At 50.5% G+C, this 16,762-nt stretch overlaps 1 protein-coding gene and 1 long non-coding RNA gene across 36 annotated transcripts in view; one reads left to right on the forward strand and one right to left on the reverse strand.

Annotated features, from left to right (window-relative positions):
- The window catches only part of LOC145713013 (uncharacterized), a 344,480-nt gene that overhangs the window by 179,544 nt on the left and 148,174 nt on the right, over window positions 1–16,762 (reverse strand). The window lies entirely within an intron of this gene.
- IKZF1 (IKAROS family zinc finger 1) overlaps window positions 1–16,762 on the forward strand; it is a 102,392-nt gene that overhangs the window by 72,666 nt on the left and 12,964 nt on the right. For 23 of the 35 annotated variants that reach the window (XM_060632111.3, XM_078442601.2, XM_060632093.3 and 20 more), the window contains 4 exons: window positions 733–993; window positions 7,386–7,553; window positions 11,488–11,613; window positions 16,128–16,262. In XM_060632111.3, coding sequence (XP_060488094.1) covers window positions 733–993; window positions 7,386–7,553; window positions 11,488–11,613; window positions 16,128–16,262 — 690 coding nt within the window. The remainder of the gene's footprint in view (window positions 1–732; window positions 994–7,385; window positions 7,554–11,487; window positions 11,614–16,127; window positions 16,263–16,762) is intronic. The other 12 variants (XM_060632118.3, XM_060632121.3, XM_060632128.3 and 9 more) reach the window with 8 other exon arrangements.

Below are 16,762 nucleotides of genomic sequence, written 5' to 3' on the forward strand. Positions count from 1 at the left end.
AGAACCCAAAGGAGTTAGAACGATCACGTTCCAAAGAAAGAAAACCGGTTGAGAACTCCTTCGGGCATCCGTGGCCAGAAATAGCGTGGGTTTACTGAGCCTTGTCCCAGAGTTTATGAACACGAGGAACACGGAAAGGTGGCCTCGTTAAGTAGAACGAGGTTCTCAGGCTTAATAACCGCTTAGGAGGGACTTTGCCCAGCCTCGGAGGCACATCACATGACCAGTTCTTGCCCGCCCACCCACCACAGGAGGCACTGTCACGTGACCAAAGCCCCTCCCCCCAGCACTGGAGGCATATCACGTGGCCAGTCTGCCCCAGCCCCTCGTACCCCCCCGCCCCCGGAGGTATGTCGCGTGACTGGCTCTCTGCCCGCCCCCAGCGGGCGGCATATCACGTGGCCAGCTCTTCCCCGCCCCTCCCCGCCCCGCGCGGGAGATGCATCACGTGACCGCTTCGCCCCACCCCCATCCCTGGCCTGCCCAACCCGGGAGGCGTATCACGTGACTGTGACAGGTTCTCCCCCTCCCCACCCACCCATGGGTTTCCCCAGAGCCCCAGGCGAGCCGGACGTGACCCCAGCCGCGGGCTGCTGTCCCCGGGGTCCAGGCTGCCGAGGACCTTCGAGAATCTTCTCGGCTTGCAAGTGGTGTCTTTTTTGCTGCTGTGTTGTTTTTGTCTTGTTTTGTTTTTGCGATGACACTGAGTGGCCCCTGTATTGTTTCTTTCAGCCGGTAATGTTAAAGTAGAGGCTCAGAGTGATGAAGAGAATGGGCGGGCCTGTGAAGTGAATGGGGAAGAATGTGCGGAGGATTTACGAGTGCTTGATGCCGCGGGAGAGAAAATGAATGGCCCCCACAGTGGCCAAGGCAGCAGAGCTCTGTCAGGAGCTGGAGGCATTCGACTTCCTAACGGCAAACTAAAGTGTGATGTCTGTGGGATAATTTGCATCGGCCCCAATGTGCTCATGGTCCACAAAAGAAGCCACACTGGTAAGGCCTGGCGTAGTCCCTTCTTCGGTGGCCCGGAAAGTTCCGCGGGGTGTGGCAGGAGGCATCTGCCCTTTCTCGGCTGAGTGTTCGGAACCCGTCTCCCGAGCGTAGTGTTGTTTTTCTGCAGCCACCTCGAAACGTGCACCAATTCCGACCTATACGCAGGGGGAGCGTTCCCGGCCTGGAAAGTTCTGTCTGGGGCCCGAGGTCCCACCGCTAAGCCAAGTAGCGGGCGCTGTGCTGTTAGGGGGCTCCTGTCAGATGAGCTCACCCTTCACACAAGACGGAACAAAACCCAAAGAGATCGACCCGCTGAAATCTACTCCTCAGAGGTTCCCCCGAGAAACCACGAGTAAAACTTGCATTTCTTTTTTTTTTTTTTAACAAAGATGCCTCCTAGAACTACTGTTATTTATTTACTTACTTATTAAAGTTTCTTTATTTTGAGAGAGCACGAGAACAGGGGAGGGGCGGAGAGAGAGAGAGAATCCCAAGCAGGGTCTGTGCTGACAGAGCCTGACGTGAGGCTTGAACTCATGAACCGTGAGATCCTGACCTGAGCTGAAATCCAGGAGTCAGCTGCTTAACCAGCTGAGCCTCCCGGGGTGCCCCGAAATGTGCATTTCTTAAATTCAAACTCACAGAGCTTGGTTTTTGGAAACACGAGGGAGTGATGGAGAAGCTGCAGGAGACCGTCTTTCACAGAGTTCAGATTGGTTCTTGGGCAGCCTTATCCACCAGCAGGTGAGCCCGAGAACAACGATGGTCCATTGCCCCGAGTTTCCATCTCCAATTGGTAAAGAACTTCCTGTCGAAGCTTCTGTCTGCTGGAGGCTTTGGAGGCGTCAGGGAAGGTGGAATTCTGTGTCCAAAAGTGAGGACGTTGTAGTGTCCGATGGCTGTGCCCAAGGTCACGAGATGTTCTCACACTGGGGAGAGGGGATGTAGTTCTGCCCCCTCCCTATACTCGGTCATGGCAGACGGCCAGCCCCAAGCCTTCCCACCACAACTGTGGAGTCACCTCTAATGGCACCAGACGGCCTTGATGGGTCACATGTTCTCTTCCACTGCGTGCACGAGGTGTCCTTTGAACTGAAGAGAAACGTTCCTCTTTGGCCGAAAGGCGTGCCAAACACCGTAAATTTGCCACCTTGAGCGGTCCCCGAGAGTTTAAACAGAAAACATAGGAACCCAGGGTCCTCGCTGTCCAGGGGTTGGCGTTGGTGGGTCGCCATAAAGCCAGCCATCAGTCACCACACTCCACAAGAGGAGGAGAAGGAAACACTTGAAATGCTTGCTTGGGAGTCATGTAGGTTTTATCAGACAGCTTAGGGAAGTAGGAAGACGACTTGCAAATTCCAGCCTTGTGTGAGTCTCAAACGGGGCCAAACCCATAGGCGATGATCAGAAATTAAGCGGGAATTCAGAAGAACCGCAGAGCAAAGTTGCTGGCTTGGGAGGAAGTGCCGACTTCTGCCCAGTCGTAAGTTTTACGTCTGTATCAGGGCAGCCTCCAAAGTGACACCTTCTATTTGTAAGACCCCTGGAAAGCCAGAAAAGAGGTTTATTTTCGGTGAATGTTCCTCTTCGATAAAAAAAAAAAAAATTTGACCTGTGAAATTAAGCAAACTTTGCTTTTCCTAACGCGTCCCTTAATTTTCAAATTATCCGGCGAAATGGACCCCTCCCGTCAAGCCCTAAGTCAGGCTTGCGTGAGAGTAGTCAGGCTCTCCCCTTTTGTAATGAGGTGGAAATTAAAGTGAAGGTAGGTTACTCTGTGATAGACACTTAACAGAATACGCTGGGACCCATGTTAATACATTCCTGATGGAGGAAGAGGGTCTCACAAATGAATTACTTTCCTGCTAATTCATGTAAAGCCTGACCGTACAGTGAAAATTCTCTTAAATAAATATTTGATAAATGAATCAAATTCTGGCATACTAAATTGCCGAAATATAATGACTGCCGGCCGCGATAAAAAGAATAATTGCATTTAATGAATAAACCTGCCAAGTCTGGATATGCAGAGGAGCAGCAGCCTTTTCCGCTCCCACAGATAGCGCTGAGCGCCCAGGTACATACCAGCCACGCTTCCCTCACGGAGGGAGTACGTTCCAGAAGTAGGGACAGAGAGACACCACCGATGTTATCGTTCCTGGCTTGGCTTTTACTAAACAAACAACCAGACTGAAACAGTAAGCCCCTGGATTGTCTTCACAGTGTATTCCCACCCCCATAAATGTGAGGTCAGGGTCACAGGGAGTTCCAGAAACACACTGGCCAAACTAGGTTTCGGTACGTTAGACGTGCTAGAAAGGTGTCCGTTTTCCTGGGATCCGAGCGGAATGACGTTAGAAAAGGCGAGCTGTGCCAGGCCTCCGTCCCAGCCTGAACTCTCCACATTTCCAGTGCTTCAAGGGCAAGCCTTCTCAAACTCCGGGGCCATGTAATCACCGGGAGATCACGCCAAGATGCAGACCCTGGGGCACACCACAGAGGACGCGCGGGGTGCTGGAGCCCAGACCCGGCGCATCCGTGGACGGCAGGACGTGCGGCCAGGAGCACACCGTCAGCCTTGCCACTTCAGACGGCTCTTCACGCAGGAGCCCGGGCCCAGCCTGCTGATTTCCGCCCAGAAGCCAAGGACGGCACCTGCCCACGGCCAGGCGAGCCAGGCGCACCAGGGTTCCCTTGCCCGATAAACGGCAGCCCCCAGGGGCTGTCTCCCCGCCCTGCGCCCCATAGCGCCACCTCAGTGAGGGGCTGTTTGTGCCATTGTCCGAACTGTTGGCTGACCCGACCACTTCCTTCCCTAGTGTTGCTGCTCGGTTTCTGTATGTTAACTGCATCGTAATAGCAGCACCTTCCCCGCCAACACCTTAGGGCGAATGTGAGAATCACAGGGGAGAGTGCTGTGAAAGAGGCATGCCGGGCAGGGGAAACCCCGCCATGCAAATATGCAGCGTTATTATTCTAAATGATGGGAGCTTTAACAATAAAGAAAAGCATCAGAGTTATGGTTACGGTACGGTCTCAGGCCTACTCTGCTCCCATCTGTAAAACAAAAACGCTCAGTGCATCAGCAGCAAATTACGATCTGCTCCAAGGTACGGTTGCAGTCGGCATGTGTTCATTCTTGCAGCTCAGGTGTATATTTTTTAATCTACCTACTTTTTTTTAATGCTTATTTTTGAGAGAGAGAGAGAGTGCACGAGTGGGGAAGGGGCAGAGAGAGAGAGAGGGAGACACAGAATCTGAAGCAGGCTCCAGGCTCTGAGCTGTCAGCACAGAGCCGGACGAGGGGGCTCGAACTCACAAACCAGGAGATCATGACCTGAGCCGATGTCAGATGCTTTACTGACTGAGCCCCCAGGTGCCCCTAATCTACCTTCTTCTGGTAGACCCTCTTAAATTTTGATGGAAGCATCCGTGAAGACTTTGTTTTTTACCCATTAAGTTGTACAAAGGGTCTCAAACATCCTTTTTTAAAAAAAACATTTAAAATTTTCAATGTTTATTTCTTTTGAGAGAATGCAAAGGGGAGAGGGGCAGAAGGAGAGAGAGAATCCCAAGTAAATTCCAGGCTGTGAGCACAGAGCCCAACGTGGGGCTCAATCCCACGAACCCTGAGATCACGAGCTGAGCCGAAATCAAGAGTCAGGCACTTAACCGACCGAGCCACCCAGGCTCCCCGGGGGCTCAAACATTCTTCCAGAGAGTCCCTAAAGTGGCACATCTGCACAGTCACTGAGATGAACTTAATTTTTGAGTTCAGGATAATAAAGTCTTCATCCCACTACATAAAAGACATCCAGCCCTGGGACCCTTGATCTCACTTAGCTACGCCACACGAACGAAGGACCCACAGGAGGCAAGCAACTGACAGTGGCGAACAGAGAGACACAAATAACGTGCACTGCGTTCTGCCATCCAGCAGCGGGGTGGTGCCCCCCTTCCTGTTAGCAGCTCCAAAGGGAAACTGCCTTGAGTTGAACACTGTGTTGTCACTTCGGAGAACGCTCCCTCTGAGTCTCCATGCCCCCCGTTACATATTCATGCCGGCCCAGGCAATCAGAAACAAATAGATTTCCAAGGAAAGCCGGCCAGCGGGATTAAGACGCCAGGCTCAGCAAGAGACGCGAGAACCACTGACTCACATTAGAAGACAGATTTCACTCTTGAAGAAACGGCCGCCTTTCTTTCCTTCCCGCCCTGTTCTGCAGAAGGGGGCTGGGGGGCGGGGAGGGGAGCATGGCTTTAATGACCTGCCCCTCCTGTGTCCACCGCAGGATCCCCCAGCCTCATCGGCGTGGAGGGGGTACCTCACACAGCTGGCTAGGAAGAGTCCTCCACCCTTATTAGAAGCAGTTTTGTGGCGAGAGCATTCCTTACTGACTGCCTTTCCGGAATGTCCAGCTGAAGGTGCACCCTGACGTAACCCACTCCACCCTGCCGGGTCTCCGGCCCCCAGGGACCACTGACTCCTCTTTTCCCTTGCACCTGCTCGGAGTTAAAATATCTACGTTCATGCACGTGGGTGACGATGGCCCAGAAGTATTTCTGATAGATCATCAGATGCTCCTGGACGCTTCTCAGGGTCACCTGGCCACCAGCTCTTGGAATCTTCTGACCCAGCGCGGGCTTGTATCTCAGGGATTTCCTTCATTCTTGCTGGTTGGTTTTACTGTCACCTTCTCACCTGCTTGACTTTCAACCCTCTTTGCCCAGCCAAGTGCAACCCAGATACAGATTTGGGGAAATAGTGAATACGCCCTGTTTGGTAGCAGCATTCCCTCACCCCACCCCCAGCCTGCAATGAAAAATCACACGTTAGTTTCATTTTTTGGACTAGCACATCCGACCGCCCTGCCTGAAAACAAAAGCAGTAACCATCATGACATCCAGGTGCCCGTGTAAACTTTTACGCCGAAGCTGGTGGCGATCTTCATAGGACCGGACATGCTTCTACTTTGGTCAGAGTTCTGTCTCGTTCACCCAAACCACATCAATCATTTGGGAACATTGTTAAAGACGCATTTTCGCACGGTGTTTTTTCCTAAGAAAAAAAAAAAAAGAAACCCGTTACCAGGAAGTGTTTTTTTTTTTTTTTCATGGTATCTCAACACCAGATACTGTGGTCGCATAGAGCTCTTCTAAAAAAAAAAAAAAAAAAAAAAAAGGAAAAGAAAAGAAAAAGCAGTTGTTTCCAAAAGAGCTTTAATGTGTGCTTAAGCCTGACAGGTATATTCTTCTTCTAACACGAGAACGAAGCAAGATGGTCACCAGCTCAGAGCGGGAGGGAGTCCGAGCCCCAGGACTGCTCAGTAGCCTGTTTCTTTCCCACAGATGCCCGCGTATGTCCCTCTGTGGGGTCCCCCCGCATACAGTCAGGCACTGCCACATCCAGCAGAGGGTCCCACGCTTTCTTGGCCACCACTCCAGCTGTAACATCCCCAGAATTCCTAATAGCAAGTCATGTGCATCTCTTAGAATAGTTGTGCTGAAAATACAACTTATCTTCTGTGCATAGAGGCCAGCGAGAGCTTCACGGGTTCAGGATTTGGGGAGGAAAGCAAAAAAGGAAAAAGCCAGAAACCTCCATGTGGCCCTGGCTTGGATGCCCTACCATTTGGGGGGGGGGGGGGGATTAGGGACTTGTCTTTGGACTTCTCTTTCTTAACTTATTTTATTCAATCTTTCTCCTTCTCTCTCTCTCTCTCTCTCTCTCTCTCTCTCTCTCTGTCTCTGTCTCTCAGCCTCACACTCTCTCTGTCTGTCTCCTTCCTGATTTGCCTGCGTAGGGACAGACAGGTAATGGAGAAGAAATTGAAAGGGAAAATACAGGGAAAATGTAAATGAAAAGAACTTATTATAACAGTTATAATGAAGTGCCTTTCATTTAAATATAAGAATGTAACGCTGAAATGAACTTGTGATCCTGAAATGCATTTTTAATGAGTTTCCTTTTTATTTTGCTTGCTTCAGTGGCATATTTTAAAGACCCTTTGAAAAAAGCCACATTAAAAACCCCACCAAATGCCACAACACGCAAAATTGGATATTGGTTTATTCCAAAACTGCTGATCAGGAAGAGTGGCTCTTCATCACAAAATGTTGCAGTCACTTTATTTAAATGAGTTTGAATTTGCATTGTGATGTGCCATTCTGATTTAGGGAAAAAAAATTAGATTTTCAGATCAAATTGACCCAACCAGTGAAGCGTTAAGGAACTGGCAGGTTTAGTCTGAAAGCCTCGTGTTCTATCAAACCTGCAGCGGGTGGAAGTCACCGGGCCCCCGTGGGAAGCAACTTCCTCGCGGGTCCTGCACCTGTCCCCGCGCGCGAGCGCGCAGAGTTTTGTTCTCACCGATCCCCTCTCCTCCTCCCAGGCGAGCGGCCTTTCCAGTGCAACCAGTGCGGGGCCTCGTTCACGCAGAAGGGCAACCTGCTTCGGCACATCAAGCTGCACTCTGGGGAGAAGCCCTTTAAGTGTCATCTCTGCAATTACGCATGCCGCCGGCGGGACGCCCTCACTGGCCACCTGAGGACGCACTCCGGTAGGTCCACTGGGCGCATGTGTGTGCGCGCACGCGCCGGAGCGCCCCCTGCAGGCCGGCCCGGCCCGGGGGGAACACCCCCTCACGCCCCGGGCATCCGTGCCCCGGTCCCCGAGTTTGACTCCCCCCAAAACCAGATGATGTGGGTGGGAAATGACACGCGTGCGCGCACAGAAGTCCCAATTTACAGAGAGTGTTTCGACAGGTAAGTGAGGCTTTTCTAAGCGGCTTTGCCAGCCGTGTGCTTTCCACGGGGTGCGCGGGTCGTGTCCCCAAAGTTCCCAAATACATGTCTTTATCGGAATTGCGAAGTCACTCGTATTACTGCTTTACGCAGAGCGGTGGTCACGGGCATAGTTACTTTGCAAAGCTGAGCGATGACGCGAGAAGGGCCTGCCGCTGTCTGTCCTGGTTGGGGACACGCCTGTCCCCCCACTCCCCAGGGGGACACTGCCCTGAGTGGGCCCAACTGTGTAACTCGTGCCAGGAGCCAGTCACGCCTCAGCTAAGAGGCCACTTGGGGGAGGAAGAGGCTTCAGACCAGCTCCCTCCAGACCTCGCCAGGGCCACACTGTCCCCATTGGTAGGGATGCTGCCTCCTGGGGAAGATCTGCCTATAGTCGGGGCTGTCTCCTCCCAGGTGTGAGGAGTGTAGTTAATTTTTTTTTTAATATTTATTTATTTTTGAGACAGAGAGAGACAGAGCATGAACAGGGGAGGGACAGAGAGAGAGGGAGACACAGAATCTGAAACAGGCTCCAGGCTCTGAGCTGTCAGCACAGAGCCCAACGCGGGGCTCGAACTCACGGACTGTGAGATCATGACCTGAGCCGAAGTCGGACGCCCAACCGACCAAGCCACCCAGGCGCCCCAATGAGGAGTGTAGTTAATAGTGAGGCTTTAGTGGCCTCTCCTTGTGCCCCGTTCTGTGGCCCGTGAGTATGTACTGAGAGCCCAGGGACGCCGCTCTCTGTGGGGGAGGCAGGTGGGCAGTAGCAAAGCACCAACGTGCTGCAAGTGTGGTGACGCCAGCCTCTGAGGGGACGGTGGGAGCGCAGGGAGGGGACGGCCGGTCTCCAGGGCAGGGCGGGAGGTTTCAGGAGAGACTTCCAATAGAAGGAGGGGCTAGAGTCCACAGTGGAAGGTGAGTTTCTAAGGTTTACCTTCAGACACATTGCACACAAACGCATCAATCCGTAAGTGACCCTAGAAGGGGGCACGGGACGCATTTTAGCCAGCGTTTCGTAGTCTTTCTGCTGGTGGGGGGTGCGGCGGGTACCTGCAGTAGCTCACGAGGAGGCGAAGCAGGTGGTCACAGGGGCCCTGGGACTGCCGGTTCCCTTTTGGGGTCCAGACATGACACCTCCTCTCCATGCCGATCCCCCAAATGCTCTTTAATTAGAAAACTTAAAATCTTCCAAGAGAGGAGGTATACAAAACTGAGGTCAGCAGGGCGTGATGGTGGGGCAGAAGCCACCCATTCCCCCCAGGGGGGCCTGGAACCTGCGGGGGGGGGGGGGCGGGAAGGGCTGTGCTGCAGGGGACAGGGGGAACAGATGGTCCACCCCAAATGGGAGGACAGGAGGGCGACAGTGAGCATTCTTCAGTGTTCACCTGTGTCAATAACGAGGAGCCCATGTGCTGCCCCCCCCCCCCCCCCCCCGCCAAGAAGGGAAGGTGTGCAGGGAAATGATAAGGGATAAGGTTTCAGATGTGACGAGCAGACCGTCTGGGTGGTCTAGGGCAGAGGCACTTCGCATCCGTCATCCATGCAGGTCAAGTGGACATCAGCACGGTTGCCAACAGTACTCCATTGAGGCAGTAGGAACCACGACCCCATGTAGGCGGAAGACATCAAGACTCATCCTCACGCGACGCCAACCGTGTCCTCATAATCCCCAGTTACTCTGATTGGCAGCCGAAATCTCGCCTGCACGGCAGTCCGTGAACCTTGAAGTGATGCCTCTCTCTTTTCTTTCCTTCCTACTGTGAAGTCTGGAGCATCCAATGCAGTACTTTAGGCCACTCTGGTTCCATGCCCGCTGACGTCCTTCGAGGCATGACGGTCCCCTGCTCTAAGCACGGCCAGTTACTTGAGTAATTATGCAGGAGCGTGGTAGACTTTGGACAGCTTGTTTCTATCATGGATGCGCTGATGAGCAAGTAGGTAATACGATACCATTGACCCAGGGCTGCTGGTGACTCCGCCACCTGAGGAAGCCACACAGCTCTCGGAAAAGACGCCGATGGAGGCTCCATAAGAGGACTTCACTAGAATAAAATGAAGACTTCGCTCTTCATCTGCAAACCCAAATGGGGCCACATTCTATTCCATTGTGAAGTGGCCCACTGCCTCCCTCCCAACTCCACTGAAACCGTGATCCATCTCACAGTTTTCTCTGGCGGCTGGCGGTGGCTTGAGGTTCCAAAGGCCAACGACACATCAGTGGCGAGATGTGACTATAGCTTTGTCCCAGATCGATACAGGGTGGGGCGGTCTGGCAGGGTAGGGGAGGCCCTTCCTTCCTCACCGCCTTCTTTGGAAGTCACAAGCCGAGCTAGAGACTTTCTTCCCTTCAGAATCTTGGGCTGTGCTTCAAGGTGTATTTTAGGCAACACTGTGCATTTCCAGGTCACTTCCCCGGTGTTAGGGACGCGATGCTTTCTACACGTAGGGATGGATCCCTTTCTTCCTCTGTGAAATGCTCCAAAGGTCAAATTTTACATTTCGTCTTAGTCTTCTCTAACCATTGCTTCTGTTCACCTAAGGAAGAGATGGAACCAGTACAAGCTTTGGTTGAACCATTTTACCAAGCCTTCCGATTTGGATGGTATTGATTTTTATATAATACATTCAGATATGTGAAATCTAACAACGTGAGAAGGAAGTAGGAGAAGATTCTGGTCTTCGGATGGAAATTTATATTCCTTACGTAAATAAAGATACTTTACTTATCTCATCTCTTAAAACACTGTCTATGAAAGTCATTAAGCTTGGGCACGATATGAATTTGTTGGCGTGAGTCTTCTTTCCCTAAAATACCGCTCCATAAAGTTTGGGAGGAACTAACCTCATTATAGATACTGCACTGCCTAAAGCAGTGGCCACTAGCCATATGTGGCATTTAAATTTAAGTTTCGTCAATTAAACTTAAACGAAATCAAAACTTCAGTCCTCGGTGACTGTAGCCAGACTTTGCATGCTCAGTGGTTCACGGGTGGCCACCATATTGAACAGTACAATGACTATCGCATTGGACGGCACAGATGAAGAACACATCCATCGTCATAGTGAGTTTTGTTGGTCAGGGCTGATCCAGAGACCACGCCATCCTTAAGCTTTTGGGGAGAACACAGAGCTTTTTGAAGCTAGAACAGGAAAATACATTTTGGAAACAAATGCTCATTTCATTAACGCATCACTATCCGCTGTGGTATCTTCGAGACCTCAAGTTATCCAGTTTAGCATCCTGCAACTGAATCCACTTTGGGTGCATTTAGATCTGTCACCAGTGTCATGCCAGACCTGGCCCACAACATAGACATGGACGAGTCTGACTTTAGAGGGGCATCTATGTATCCTCCAGGCAACTGGGGACATCCCTCACGTCTCCGCCCACGTGGTGCCCATGCGATCACACGGTGATGGCCCATTTCCTCCAGTTAAAGAACAGTGATTTCAGTAGAAGAGAATTTGGGAGTTAGGACAATGGGCAAATTAAGGTGAAACCAGAGTCACACGAGTTCTTGGTACATTCAGCGAAACCCCTGGGCATTCCTATTTTTAAATTCGGCAATTTTGACTGAGTCCACTTTAGCTCTCAAGAGGGGAGGGGTTCTTTGCCATTTTCGGTAATGATTGTATTGCATGAATTCCCATCACACCAAGGCCAGTATTTAATTGGGGTCTTGAACTCGATTGTGTTTTCTGCAGTTGGTAAACCTCACAAATGTGGATATTGTGGCCGAAGCTATAAACAGCGAAGCTCTTTAGAGGAACATAAAGAGCGTTGCCACAACTACTTGCAAAGCATGGGCCTTCCAGGCACGCTGTACCCAGGTAAGCGCTGGCTCACCCTCCCGGCACGCAGCGAAGAAGGGCCCCGGGCACACAGCGCCGGGTGCACAACCCAGGCGTGCGAGCCGCCACCGCCCCGACCGAGGGACATTTTTGGCAGAAGCACTGTGTGCTTCCCGACTTTTGAAGCCCTCATCTCACCAGAGAGAGCCTGACCTTGAACCCCTCCCTCTTGAAAGCTGGGGAAGTGTCTGAGAGAATAGTGACCCCAGAAACTTTGCCGGGGGTGGGGGGCGGGCGGTTCTTGGTTTGGGGATTTTTTTTTTAATTAAACCAGGAGTATCGATTGCTTCTTTGTGCTTAGTCCTCAAAATAAGATGTGAAATCTTGTCTTAAAAACTCTTCTTTTCATGAAGTTGATCGAATGAAAGCTTTCAGGCTGGGTTTTCGTTCATCCGTTTCGGCACCTGTCTGGAACGAGTGAGCTCCTTGGCAAAACCCTGACAGTTGAGAGGGTTGCGGCTGTCACAGGATTGGAGGAAAGGCTGCTTTTTTCTTATGAGCCTTGGTGCCCGAGGCACCACATCACCCTGTGGCACTTGACTCCGATCTTAGATAATGTAAAGTGAAGGACGCTCACGCTGGTGTCGAAGGAGGCTGAATTTACTCCAAGGGACAGCGCTGTCATAAAAGGCACCTTTCTAACCTTTTAAGACGTAAGAAATGTCTGAATAGGTCAATGGAAGCCGACCTCCTTACAAACGCGGTTTATTTGACGCCACCACTGGAAAAATCGTCACAGGACCCAGAAGCAGAAGTGAAATTAAGGGTCGAAAGTTTGTTAAATCTCACTCAGCTTTCTGGCTTTAATGAATGGCTCATAAAGCCAATCCACCAGGGAATACTCAGGTCGCTTTTGTGATTTTAAATTTTGTGTGATCGCTTATCGTACTTCTACTGTGGTGAAATACACATAAGACAAAACTTACTCTCTTAACCATGTGAAATGGAGAGTTGAGAGGCATGAGGTATGGGCAAGAGATTCAGATTAAGGACAGGTGAGAACAGGAGAGACAAACAGTCAGAGTGGAATTCTGGGACACCTGGGTGGCTCAGTCGGTTAAGCATCTGACTCTTGATTGCGGCTCAGGCTCATGATCCCAGGTCATGGGATCGAGCCCCACATCAGGCTCTGTGCTAACAGTGAGGATCCTGCTTGGGTCTCTCTCTCCTCTCTCTGCCCCTCCCCTGCTCACTCTCTCTCAAAATAAATAAATAAACTTAAAAAAAATTAAAAAAATAAATGAACGGAGGCCCAAGAGTCAGATAGTTTGGGCTTCAAGAGGCAACGTTTTACGTGGCAGCACCTCTGTGGTTCTAGCACTGCCTGCCTCACCAATTAGCTGTGGATCTGGGGGCTGACTGTTGACCTCTCTGGGCGAGCCTTACTCTTGTCGCCTGTAAAATGGGGAGATCCCACTGAATTATCATTTAACTCTCTTCCAAGTCTGGTGTCTGTTTCTAGAAAGGAAAGGTATGGAGGGTTACTGGAGCAGGTGAGACTAGATAGGAAAATCCTAATAATCATGTACTAGTCACCAGTTTGTGGCCAACCCCCAAGATGGCGTCTACAGGTTCAGAGATGATGGCGCTCCTTTAGAATAAAATGTAAACTTTGTTTAGACATTGTATTTTCCTGCCAAAAATAAATTAACGGGCCTTGGAAGTAAGTGCCACCGTGCCCCGCTTTGCCGAGAAGGAGGGACACGTGAAGAAGCATCCTGGCTCCGCAGGTCAAATGAGAGACCGGTGACAATGGGTTTTATGGATTTTGTGCGTATCCTTTACGTAAATCCGATGTAAGCCCTTATGTTTGCCCATTTAATGAAAAACACCATTTCTGATGTAAAAAAAATTGCACATCCAGCCATCATAACCAATTTGAAATGTATGTTTCCAGAATGGACGGATCCATGTTCAAATAAGCCATTTGTCGACCCAACAGATATTTGCTGCAATTTATTACCTACAGTACTGGCCTGTTTGAATACAGTGATCTGAATGTCCCTTTAGAGCCATACACATGGAGTCGAGAAGACAGAATGAACAGGAGACACAGACAGAGCGCATTGGTTTTCTCCGCTATTTTATTACTGAAGAAACACGCTGGGAGATCACAGCGGGCTGCTCCTGGCGGTCCCTGAGACCTGGGCTCAAGTTGCATCTCTGTACCTGGGTTTGAATGTGACCCCGGGCTCTCAAGTAGGAGTGCTAATTCCTGCCTGGCCAACCTGGCAGAAATGAGGGCAGAGAATGCAGACACGTGTCACCCGCTGGCTGTCCATGTCAGTGAGCCTGTGTGTCAGCAATATGTACGTTACCCCATAGGCAGAGTCAACGCAGCCCTGAAATGCTAATTTCTTCCCTTGGGTGATCAGATTACTTGGAATACCGCAGTGATGGGTCCTTATGTCCCTGTGTTCAGGAGATAAGAAAGCTTCAGGCATGTGGTGAGCGCTGCCCGGGGGGTGGAAGGTATCCATAAAAGCACTTCAGTCAGAGTCCTGCAAGACGACATCTGGGATCCTGGGGGCAGGCAGTGGGCTGCTGAGGTGTGGGCAGGGGGGGTCTTGGTCACTTTGCTGTGCCAGGGCTGGTCAAACCTGTGCCTTCTGTGTGTCTTTCAAGCCCCATTCTCCCTACAGAGCCAGAGAGCAGCCCCTCGGTGCTCCTGTGGGCACCCAGACACCCTCTTCCCTCTTCGATCCCCTTAGGTTGGGGCCATTCTTTGGGATTAGGTAAAAACAAAGCCTAGCCCAGCTAGGATGTGGGAGAGTTTAATTTTTCTGAATGTAGCTTTATTTAGTTAAAGGTTTCTTGGTCATCTGTCACAACTTCCTTTAGGGATGAAGTAAGTTTCTCTCGAGCATTTGGAAGATGATCATTCAGGTACACAGATCGTATTACAAGCTCTTGCAGGGAAATGCCACTGATCTGGGAGTCTGGGACTCCTTTGTCCCTCACTGTGATGACCCCGAGGGTCTCAGGAGGCCCTGTGGCCCTGGGCAGGGAAGACACCCACAGTGCTCTGCTTGGCCGAGAAGGACGGACATGTGGGCAAGCATGTGGGATCCATAGGTCAGATGTGCACGCCCCCTGGAATTGGGCTTCATGGATTTTGTGTGTATCCTTCATACCAGTCAGGGTGTGGGTTATTATGTTTGCTCATTGAGCAGGAAACACGCATTTCTGATGTTAAAAAATTACATATACCGGCGATAATAACCAATTTGAAATATAGGCTTCCAGAGCGGCCTTCATAATAGCAATGGAGACATAAAATACTTAGAAATCATCTTAGCAGGTAATGTGCAGGGCATAATGAAGGAAGCTGCCACACCGTGCTGAGGCAAGAAAGCAAACGTGGAACACTGGAGAGGGGGAGGGTCAGACACTGCGGGCACGAATCTTCCCCAATTAAGGCGTGGGTCCAACATAAAATTTGGAATATCGTGAAGTGTATCTGGAAACGTAGATGAGAGAATTGGCATGGTTGAAAAAGGAAAAGTAATGTGTCGTGCTGTGTTAAAATGTAGCTATGACGTGGGGCTCTTTGGGAGAATAGATAGAAATCGAGAATAGTAACAGAAGATCCTATAGATCCTGTGATAAATCAGCATGTCATATCTGGGGAAGGAGGAGAGGGAGAAATAGGGCAGTGGGATTTAAGCGGACCATTCAGAAGTGGTGCCAGAGGGATTGGTTAACTGTTTGGAATGTAATTAATTGGCATTTTCAGCTCTTCGTATATGACGATACATTGCAGGGACATGAATGTTCTATCCCCAAAAACCCAACTGTAAAAACTAGAATATAGGCAGACTCTGCAGGAGACAAAGTTGTCTCTTCAACCATGGAAAGAAAGATGGAAATGGAAAAAATGGAGGTTGGCTAGGAATACTCCCTCCATCAACATTTAGCCCCATAGGGTCTAGCTTTTCCACAGTTTGCAGGTGTTATTTGATTTCCTAGAGTTTGCTGTGTGTTCAGGGGTCAGGAGCTCTGGGTTCTCTCCCCATGTTGCCCGGATTCGCTGTAGCATCTTGGGCGGCCATGTTTCTTCTGCACATCCCTTCGCGGTGCCTGTCGATGGCATAGGAACCTCAGATCATTTCTAGCTCTGACAGGTAGTGCTTTGATCCTCCGCAGGCTGGTGTCGGGACTGACTGAGTTAGTGGCTTTAGGGGCACTGGAAAAGTTAAGAGGACTCGTCCGAGGGGCACAGTTGCTTAATCCCATCCAGCTTCTGGTGACAGGGATGGTGTTTGTTCCTTTGGCCTCGGGAGATAATGTACGGCCGGCAGGTGTCATTAGCAGGTGGCCGTGGGCAGCCTCTGTCCCGGCTGAAAGAGCTGCCGGGGAGATTAGCAATAATCCTTGCGAAGGGCCTGGCTCTTGTAGGCGCTTAACAAATGTCAGATTTAATGCTGGATGCGACCGAATCCTTTCATTGTAAGCTTTTCTAAACTGGCCTCTCTAACTGTCTTTGACTTTAGTCATTAAAGAAGAAGCTAATCACAGTGAGATGGCAGAAGATCTGTGCAAGATAGGATCAGAGAGATCCCTCGTGCTGGACAGACTAGCAAGTAACGTCGCCAAACGTAAGAGCTCTATGCCTCAGAAATTTGTTGGTAAGAGTCAAACGTTTGCTGTCTCTTAACGAACAACTATGCGGGTGTTGTCGGCTCAGGTGCAAATTAGTTGAGAGTAGAAGGAAGAAAAAGTAGCTCATTTTTTACAGAGCAAAAAAATTGGTAGGCTTCACGTTTCTTAAATATTTTGGAGTTTTTTCTTTGTTTCATGTTTATTGACATATTTTGAGAGAGAGAGAGCACATGTGGGGGAAGAGTAGAGAGAGTGGGAGAGAGAGAATCCCCAGCAGGCTCTGTGCTCTCGGCCCAACATGGGGCTCGAACTCACAAACTGTGAGATCATGACCTGCGTCGAAACCAAGAAGTTGGACATTCTACTGACTCAGCCACCCCGGTGCCCCTGGAGTTTTTTCTGATAGACTTCTTAAAAATGAATTCCTCTCCTGGCAGTTTTTCCTAGATGTGGTCTTGCAGCCTCCTGGGCACCCAGAAGATCTGCCTGTGGACAGGGTTGGCCGGGTCAGTGTGCTCGGAGCCAA

This window comes from Panthera onca, chromosome A2 (genome assembly GCF_046562875.1).
Source record: "Panthera onca isolate mPanOnc1 chromosome A2, mPanOnc1 haplotype 2, whole genome shotgun sequence".
NCBI classification, from domain to species: Eukaryota; Metazoa; Chordata; class Mammalia; order Carnivora; family Felidae; genus Panthera; species Panthera onca.